This window comes from Cibotium barometz, chromosome 41, assembly GCF_041138505.1.
Source record: "Cibotium barometz isolate CiBa-2024 chromosome 41, ASM4113850v1, whole genome shotgun sequence".
Classification (NCBI taxonomy): Eukaryota; Viridiplantae; Streptophyta; class Polypodiopsida; order Cyatheales; family Cibotiaceae; genus Cibotium; species Cibotium barometz.
In genome coordinates, this window is record NC_141086.1 from 45,287,906 (window position 1) to 45,298,027 (window position 10,122).

General features: G+C 40.9%; 1 protein-coding gene across 1 annotated transcript; it reads right to left on the minus strand.

The window, feature by feature from the left end:
- Nucleotides 1–4,605: 4,605 nt before the first annotated feature.
- Nucleotides 4,606–9,504, minus strand: LOC147614993 (HVA22-like protein k). The gene is made up of 8 exons (XM_086780273.1): nucleotides 9,297–9,504; nucleotides 8,021–8,079; nucleotides 7,823–7,920; nucleotides 6,987–7,038; nucleotides 6,553–6,616; nucleotides 5,273–5,368; nucleotides 5,097–5,169; nucleotides 4,606–4,993 (listed from the first exon to the last, which is right to left on the minus strand). The coding sequence occupies exons 1-8, from the start codon at nucleotides 9,327–9,329 to the stop codon at nucleotides 4,917–4,919; spliced, it is 552 nt and encodes a 183-aa protein (XP_086636399.1). The 5' UTR covers nucleotides 9,330–9,504; the 3' UTR covers nucleotides 4,606–4,916.
- Between the last annotated feature and the right edge of the window lie 618 nt (nucleotides 9,505–10,122).

The following is a 10,122-nucleotide window of genomic DNA, read 5'->3' on the forward strand; positions in this document are numbered from 1 at the left end:
ATCAAGAACAGTCTACACAAGAGAATGATCAGGAATAATCTCACCTGTAGAAATCAATTGTTCTTTGAGATCTTTAATCTCAGCAAGAAAAACATTCATGTCATCATCTCCTTGCATAATCTTCAATTCTAGCTCTTTACGCAGGTAAGCGATTTTTGCCTCGTTACGACCTGCATATAACCCAGATAAAATATCCCAAGCCTGTTTTGCTATTTTAGCTGAACGAATATGTGGGGTGATGTTACATTTGACAGAAAGTGCAATCAAGGCATGAGCCTGCGCATCTTTACCATCCCAACGAGCTTGTTCAGCAGTGGGTAAAACAGCAGCAACAGTAGAGCTGCTAGAACCTGCAACATCCTCAACAGATCCTACATCCACAGAACCTGGACGTACATCCATACCCTGCACAATGTTCCACACTCCTTTTGCAACCAAAACATGCTACATCATGTATGTCTAAAGTGGGTAGTTGCTGTCTCCATCCAGTTTGTCTTCAGCAGACAACATGCGAAATACATCATTGCTGTTATCAGCCATGGGCCACTGATTGAAACTGATGCAAAAGCTACCTGTAATGAAGCAAAGACTGAATAGAAAACAACTCGTGCTATGTAGTACGATCCACAATAGAGTACGTATGCCTGTTTTGCAGAAAACTGCACTGTCGAAATTTCTGCAAAAAATGACGAAAACACCTGTGCAGAACTTGAAATGCAAAAACGGAACCCGAAACGACCTCAGATGCAAATTCTGAGAATGCAAAACCATTCGGGCTTATTTGTAGAGTATAGGGACCTGCAAGTGCTCATGAAAACTCACCTCAATCGGAGAACGTGAGTCAGAGGGTACTGGCGGCGTAGCCCTTGGAGCCGATGCCTGCTCTGATACCAATTGTTGGAATTAGGGTTGCAGGAAAGCACACAAAGCTTGGAGAAGAAGAAGCAAGAATGCACACAACACAAAAGTATTAGATTGTGTCAATGTACAAAAGATCAGTTAGCCCTAGAATGATGGGCGTATATACAAGCCGGGGAAAAAAACCTCCTAAAGAGGGAAAAAGTGTCCCGACGGTCCTAAGTGTGTTCACACACATCACTGCCTATATATATGGCAACACAAATCAAGGGGGTTTTGAGTTATGATGTAATACAAGGCTATAGCAATTCCCTAATGTGTGATTTGAATCACCAATGGTCTAGCCTTAATCACCCTATTAGAGTTAACTTTCTGTTAACTGTGTAGAGAATGGTTTGATGTTTACACCTTTAATGATGGATCAAATGCCTTCAAACTTGATAGGAACCTTCTTTATATCCTCAATTGAATATCCCATACCTCAATTACCTCCTCATTGATTTTGAGCTCTATTGCAAATTTCACCCGCTGCCAGGAGTTATGGAGATTTGAGGTTAAATTTGTTGTTGTTAATGAGCATTGTTTTGATGTGGATGACGTCTAGTGTGTAGGAAGACTCCCCATGTGGTCCACTTTTAGTACAATGGCTTCAAATGCTCACCTTGAGAAGTTTTTTGGAGCTAGGTAGAAGGGGGGAAAACCAGAGATTAGCTAAGAGCTTCCTCAGCTAGGCTAGATACCATCGCTTTGATACCATGTTGGTTTTAGGGTAGGAAAGCTGTTTAGGGTGGAAAGTAAGCATTAACCATTATGAATGGACATGGCAAAATATTAAGCAAAAGAGAGATACACACAAATGACAATAAGCAACATGGATTAGGGATAAACCAAAAAATATCTTTCCACTAATGTTTACCCAATTTATAGGCTCCAAATACATGCAAAAAGAGGAAAGGGGTCAAAACTGTGGCATCCCTCAATGTCTCCTTAATTCATTCCTTAAACATCTCCTATGTAGTAGGTAAAGGTGGATGGCCAAGGTTCAAGCTTTGAACCTTAGTACCTTAGAACCCTAGCTCACTCTCTTTGATCTATGGATGATTTGGTTGCATCTTCTAATATTGTGCTTGCATAATCTTGAGGAGTCCATAAGATTTTCTTTCAACAAAGGATTGCCCTCTTGTTTAGAGTGGATAAATAAGCCAAAATCCTTGCTTCTCCCGATTCTTTTATCTTCCTTTCCATGAGTTATAATCTCACATTTGACATCTTTATCTTAGGGGGGGGGAGAGGTCAAAATGTGGTGTAGTTTCATGACGGTGTGATTTTAAATTCAAGAAGAACTGACTAAGGGCCCATCTTTGTGTCACAATGCACCACTCCTATGATGTGCACTCTAGGGGAAAACTCCAATCCCCAAAGAGAGAGAGAGAGAGAGAGAGAGAGAGAGAGATGGCTAGTTAGAGTCTTGCTTGTTATGTTTTTTATTCTTTTTGTGATCTTTTTTTCAATCAAGCACAATATTGTTGAGACATTCTAGAATCCCCTATGCGACCTTTCAAGGACAATACTTTGTTGGTTGTTTTCTCTTTTTCCACTTTTCCAATGAACCATTTTGTTTTGCTAAGAACCTAAAAGACATTTTGGTCAAAGTGAAATGTCATGATCTTGGTAGTCAAGGATATCAAATGCAATTTGTTTGGAATCTTTTAAAGGAATCAAAGCTCTGAGCTCTTTATTTATTTATTTTTGCAATAGCTTTGTATTCAAGAACTCGATCTCTCATAGATTTCATCTTTGAAACCTTGATGATAAGTATTTGAAAGTTTAAATTTTTTAAAAAGTGGGCTTAAGGAAATACACTTCAAACTCATTCTACAACTTATTTATTGGGAGGGTTCTTACAAACCTACCCTGCTTTTTGCAAGATTTTTTGGGTTTCATTTTGACAGGGAAGTAGTGTGGCTTCCTAGATGATGTCTTCTCATCCAATGAAAAAGCAAAGGTTAGGCTACAAGTCCTTGTTTGAGCCAACCCACCAAAAGTGCTTTGGATATACTATGAGTGGAGGGCTTTCACATTTGCTTACATGTGAATGACTTCAACCTTCAATGATGAGTCCCAAGTTTCATTCTAGGCAAGCTTCAAGTGTTCAAACAACAAGGAAAGAAGTAGTGCCTCAAGAAGAATACTCTTTCATGGCCCTACTTAGGATGAGGCAAGGCCAAAGAACGACTTTCAGCGTTAATTTACTTGGGAACAATAAACAAACTATAAACCTCAAAAGTATGCTTGCAAAGGAAGTAGGGCATTCTTCTCATATATATGTGTTGTTTGATATGTTCTTGTGCTTTTTAAAAAAAAACCACACAAAAGTGTGGCTTTTAAAAGAGTAAACAATCACGTATCTATTGTTTTGTCGTGCTATGACTCATGCATATTAGATAATCTCTTCTTTTGTATTATGAGTCATGTTGTGTGACATGGAATCACCTTAGACCTTGGCATTGTTGATAGTTTTGGCATTAAACTATTAAAAATCGTATTCAAGCCCTATCAAAACAAGCTTTGACTCATTAGCATGGCAACTCATTCTCTTTGATATTCACTTCTCAATGAGAGAGAGAGAGAGAGAGAGAGAGAGAGAGAGAGAGATTGTGTGTGTGTGTGTGTGTGTGTGTGTGTGTGTGTGTGTGTGTGTGAATGTGTAGCTTTTCTAGCCCATAGTACTTACCCGTGTAAGGTTAGCAGCTTTTGCCACGAGTTCATAAACAACTATTGTTGTTTTCTTTTGGGGATGCTTAATATTTTGAGAATACCTCGGTTCTAGATCAATGGCCTACATTATGCCACTTGGCTCTAGGAGATGAAACCATTCCTAAGAACTCTTCAAGGCTTCCTTAAGTGAAGAGGGAAGAGGTTGCTTGGAAAAGCCCTCACCTTTTAAGAAGGGGGGGTGGCAAGAAAGTTGTTCAAGACCTTGGCATGACAAGAGAGCAAAAGTAGCATCCCATTGGCACCATTACATGTAGCACAAAGGCTGTCGTGATGGACATATTGGAATCATTAAAATCTTCAAGCCAAGTCTTTCACATCTTATTTATTTAAGCTTGATGATTATTGGTAAATGCTCATGACGATATTTAAATGCCTAAAATTCAAATAAACACCAGAGGGAGAGTAGCATACATGGATCTCATAGAGAATGTGAAGCACACTGACATAATAAAACACAATGCAACAAAGCATGAACTTTTTGTGACACACTCCAAAAGGGTTATTTTACTTCCTACATTCCCAGCATAAATGTCACTTTGACAAAGAGCAATACATCACTTATTTTCCTCAAAATAGAGCTAAACTCTGTGCGCATCATTCATGATTGTTATGGTACTGGTTCTTTAAAGTTTAGGCCCATTATGCATCGCCATACCCCTGCCTGCCCATGCTGATGTGGTGGGGGTATCCACCGCCCATAATTCATAGGCAGGCAATCTCCCCCGCCCATACATGGGCCATGGGGTATGTGTAACATGCCTTACTGTAATGTAAACTTTATCATAAACAAGACATAAGATGAATCACAGTAACTAATGCAAAACGGAGCCAGTTACAAGATCGATATAATAACTCTAAAAACAATCACTTGGTGCCACAATGCAGAAGACTGTGAAGACAAGGATTAGCATATAAATTATGTAATGGATACCACTACTTCACTAATCATTCACCGATGCGATTCTGGGCATACCAATCAATATAATCTTTGAAAAGTAGACGAGAAAGTAAATAATATCCTTCTCTGATGCATAATCAATAAACACGTAAATAAAACCTCTCCATAGATGCCATTCCCTTGCACCTGTAAAGAATTCAATTGCCAATTCCTCCTCTTCCGTTCCACTTCATTCATTGCTTTGCAAAATTACAAAACATAAAACTACCATCAAACTTAGGATAGTTTTACATTGACCTTGAAACTTTGAAAAGACAAACCTTGGTTAATTTTGTACACCCCATGCTTTACTCTATCTACTATGGGACATGTCGAGTATAGTTTAACTATGCTTTGGATTGGGATTTGCCTGGCCAAGATACTTCGAAGATCGACCAACATCCTTGGCGGTGGCAAAGACTGTACAAAACAATCACCCTTCCAAACCATAAGCATTTGATGCACATAACACCAAAAGCCATCTGATTTTTTAAAGAAAATTGCGTGAAGAAGAAATGTTTACCATATTGAGCCAGTTTACGAACAACAGCTTTGATAAACTTCAACTCTTGTAGGTAGGCAACCAGAAAATTGTTCTGCACATGGAAAGCAAATAGAGAGTTAAAAGGAGTAAAAACTCTGGTCATTGTGCATTAAAAGTTTCTTTTTACACTAAGCATCCGAACATATGGAACTTACTATATCATTTCGGGCACCGTTGACAATTCCATCCAGCATAGATTGGTATCTTAACAATGTTGGACGCAAGTAAGTTGACAAAATTTGACGTGATCCCTGACAGAGATTCAAAAGACAACTAAGGGCAAAAGACCGAAGCTGTAAGCTAGCTCAGGCACACATATAATCACGTTTCTCTGACACATAACCGGTGTGCAGCTAATGCACACGAACATCAAACAAGGGCCCCAAAGAACTTATTTCTCTAATGTATCCTTTCATTTCAATCTAAAAGTATCCTCTAGGGGACGTGCTCCACCCAATACATTATTTTGGTCTCTTTTCACTCTTCCAGACGTCATTGAGGTGGAGAAATACAAGCCAAGCAAACATTACTGCTTCCTTCAGGAATTCCATAGAGTTCAGTGCCAGACTGATCAACCGGCTGAGAAAAATATGTTTAGAAGAGAGTCATCGGGGCCACAAACACACTTATGAGTAGGTCAATGGCAAGTATGCAAAAAGCAAGGATTATCAGAGCCGGTGCATAGCAGGATCAGAGAGAAACAAGGCACCTCCTCTCTCGTAATTAGAATCCGATAGAGGGACTACAAGTCATGATGCTCTCACAACTCATACGCAACAAACCCTCCATTTTGCAGCAGATCATTCTAGCAGCCTGCCCTTTCCACATAAACCAGATCAGAGCATAAAGAGATTCCAGTAACATGGAAGTTTCCATACTAACCTCCAAACCCCTAGCTCCAGCTAGATGCCCTTGATCACTTACATACAGCATGTATATCCACTGGCTGTAGATTACGGCCTATCAGATGCAGATCCAGGACATACTCCGCCACCATGGAGAGGCCACTCCACGGGCAGGGGATGCCATCGCAGCTCTATCCTCAGTTATGGAGGATGGTACTATCATTGGATGAGATCACAGACACATTCCCCGAGTACATCTGGCCATCTTGCTCCAGGAATTTCAGCACCACGTGTACATGGGAGGCACTGGTCTTCTTTTCATTTCATGTTCAGTACTTTTTGTTTCCATGTTCAGTCCACACATGGAACTTTTGTAACACATGTTGGTCTCATAGACCCATTAGGTCTAGGTCTTTTGTAGACGTTAATAAAATCTCTCTCTCTCTCTCTCTCTCTCTCTCTCTCTCTCTCTCTCTCTCTCTCTCACACACACACACACACACACACACACACAAAATCACACACACAAAACTTGTTTGATTTATATCTATCTATCTAAAAACTCAACCACTATTATTGAACAAACTTACATTCCTGAAAGGAAGCTGGAGCCACATAAGGAAGGCTAGTTTTGCATGATAATATCCTGGTAACCTAATAAATTAAAGAAAGGGCCTGAGAATGTTAAAGTAATAAAGAATTATCGAAAGTACACCAGAAATACCCAAACAGATAAGAAGACTTATAAAAAGCATTGCCACCCCACTGCATGAATCAAGAACAAATAACCATAAATTACAGTCATCCGCAAAAGTTCTCTTATTTTTTATGTTATACAGATGAGCACACTTAGCCTTTGTTTAAGACATGCTCTTTCTACAAAGAACATATATACAAGTTTGTAAGCACATACACACGTGAAATTTATACATGCTTCCATCATAAGCTCTTAAGCGCAATGACCAAGATTTCATGCAATAAACAAAGTCCTGTGAAACAAGAAGCTATAAAAGCAGTCCAGTACCACGAGAGAAGCTTGTCTGAGAAGATCTCCCCTGCACTCAAACAACCATATGCTGCAACAAAGAAAACAAAATCATTGAAACCTCTCTCTCTCTCTCTCTCTCTCTCCCACACCCACGCCCACGCCCACGCACACGCACACGCACACGCACACGCCCACGCCACTGTGCAGGTTGATGGACATTGACTATGTGCAATTGTGATCGTATGTTCACACCATGTGTAGAAATTATGACCCTGTGCACTGCTGCCTGTCTCTAGGTGGTTGAGCATAACTGTAGTAGAAATCCTCCTCTCCTAAGAAAAGAAGGTGAAGAATTCATCTGAATGCTCGCATGCCACCAAGAATGCTCACATGCCACCAAGAACTCCAAATCACAGAGTCGCTGCTGCCTGTCTAGACCTAGCTGGTTGAGCATAACTCTGTCTAGTAGAAATCCTCCTCTCCCAAGAAAAGAAGGTGAATTCATCTGAATGCTCGCAAATCATGTTGATATATTGCATGTTGTTGAAGCAGCTCCCAAAGCAGATCACCTTCTCCCAAAAGAAGAGACCCAAGCTGCTCATTCCCTTCGTGACTTTTCAAGCACTGAAGAGGTCACATTGGGCCACAAGCTGTACAAAAAATCGTCACCAAACAAAGTAGTCTAGGAGGTAGCCAATCATGACAGAGATTGGGCTGGGGATGGTTACAAGAATACTCTTCCAGACAGCTTCAAATAGAATAACCTTGAGAGTGACAATAATTGTGCCAGAGTCACATCTGGCAAGCATACCCATGAACTTGGTAACAGAACAAGAAGAACATAACTTGGAGCAATATTACCAGATCCAAACCTGTCCAATAAAGCAGCCACTGTTCTTGCTCAGCCGGATCCTTCAATTCGATAGCTTTAAATGATGAATATGCAGGGATAGCTAATCCACCAATAATGCTGTCCAATGAAATCTTTGTAAGCTACTGTTTCTCCAATTATAATGAGCAAAACAGTTTGATAGAAACTGTATAGTGTTGCTTATAACTTTCAAAACTACCATGCTGATCGAGCAAGAGCTTTGGAGCCTAATGGAGAGAAAAGCAAACGAAAAGCCACCTGCACAAGGAAATGGAGAAAAGAGTTTGCAACTCAAAAAAAAGCCCCAAATATGGTTACAATTACAAGTAGAAACAGCACAAGTAAAAACAATCATTTCAAGAGCAAAATATCTTGTTAAGAGATCATCATTCTGATTACCCACCGGGCTCAATCTAGCCTTTGCAAATCATGTGTTAAATACCATGCAGCTCCACCCATAGAAAAGCATGTCTAAGGGGTATACCTTCATTTTGAGAGAGTGTATATTAATTAAAGATAAATATAGCACGTCGAGTAGGTGTATCTAGCAGAATTCAAATGTGAGTCTATATCCCGAGGCTCAAATTCACAATCACAAATATGCTAGATGCCCAACCTTGAACCTGTGTATCTCCTGCCTGATAAAGACGTTCCCAAACCAGAAGGAGTCTTTGAGGGCCGTCCCTATGGTGAATATCAGAGGATGCCACCATGAGGAAAAAATATGAGGTCACTACTCATACGTATGGTTCAGGAGCCAATATGCCAGAGCTCAGGTCAACTGCTAGTCAGGATCTACCAGCAGCCATCACTAGATCTCTCAGGCATCCATAGGCCTACATTTTCTTTGTTAAGCATAGACGATTCGAAGGGATGATGAGGAGGAGGGCTCCATACTTTTTTCTCCCCTTGAGTAGAAACTTCTGTAATCGCAAATTGGTACTCGCCCAGAGGTGGTGCCACAATACCAATAAGGTCCTGCTGGCGCTACCTCCCCAAGTCACAAGCCCACACCACTAGGCTACTTACCTGTTGGCTGAGGGGCTCCATACTTGCTTATGGGTGGGAGATAACTGCCCATCTTAGCTCTGTCTACCAGGGTTTTCTTTACACTTGGTCCAACACAATATAATCCATAACCACAAGGCTAAATGGAGTCAATGAATCATGACTCAGAGTTGATTCATAACCCAACATGATTGCATGGAGGCAACTCAACATTATTCTTCGGAATTTGAGCATATTTTGGAAGATACATCTTAAGGCTTAGCCCCATTTAATGGCCTTAATTCTTTAGGAAATGTATTTATTTGATGATAAGCAACATCGCACCAGCTGCAGCCTCAGATAATTTACAGAGGAAAGCCTCAGATAATTTACAGAGGAAAGCCTTTCTGCTCCAACAATTTCATTACCCGAGCCATGAAAACTTGTTTGATTTTATGAAAATCCATGGTAGTTATGCAAGAACTAACCTCGCCAGCAAGGCATGAGCTCAGCAGAGCCATTGGAGCAGCTAGCCTCTGTGCTTGAGTGGAGTTTGCTCCTTGCACTTGCTTTGCCGGGAGCTTTACCCTCCTGGTCCATCTCTACAAGCAAGGGATCAACGATACGTGCTGTTCAAACCTTTAAAAAGTTCCCTCTCACGTTTCTAAGTAAGGCATAGCAGTGTAGCACCTTCTTTATGAGCACGGAATGTTTGCCTTTATATCATAGCCCTGGGCCCGTGTGGCGAGTAAAAAGGGCCCTTCCCAAGGCCATGAGCCCGAAGTGTGTATGGACATGTGGGTTGTGCTTGCATCCATCACCTTGAGGTCGCACCCACATCAGCATGCAAGCCATGTGGCACTTGGCTCGTACTCGTAGAAAGACCTTGTCTCCTTCTCCGAAGGTTCTTTCAGATATCTTGGTATATGCATAGTGCTTTTGCCGATCCTTAGCATTCCCACTTGGCAATGCCGAAAGTTCCACGATTAAATCCCACCACTGACCAAGGGTGCGAGTCAATGTCCACGATTAAATCCCACCAGTGCTCACATAATCCGGTTCATAGTGTAATTTTTAGAAATTCCAATTGGAATTCAATGGTGCTTTTAATTTTAAGGGTTAAAATTTGCACATTTGCTGTGGACCAAGGTCCACCCCCGTTTCCAAAAAGTTGGATTTCTCATATATTTTCCCACCAACCAAGGTAAACAAGAATGGAGAAGAGTTCACAGCCCTCAGAGATCCCAAGCTGGAGAAGTCCTATAGGGTTTCCTCCATGATCATGCAAGTGAAGCTTACCTAACATGTAAACCA

Bases quoted from the DNA above. Each gene is read 5' to 3' on its own strand.
- LOC147614993 (XM_086780273.1), bottom strand. From the start codon at position 9,329: ATGGCTCTGCTGAGCTCATGCCTTGCTGGCGAG. The intron at 8,080-9,296 runs GTTAGTTCTTGC...TTCCTTGTGCAG, and splicing joins GCTCATGCCTTGCTGGCGAG to GTGGCTTTTCGTTTGCTTTT. The intron at 6,617-6,986 runs GTACTGGACTGC...TTAATTTATTAG, and splicing joins TCAGACAAGCTTCTCTCGTG to GTTACCAGGATATTATCATG.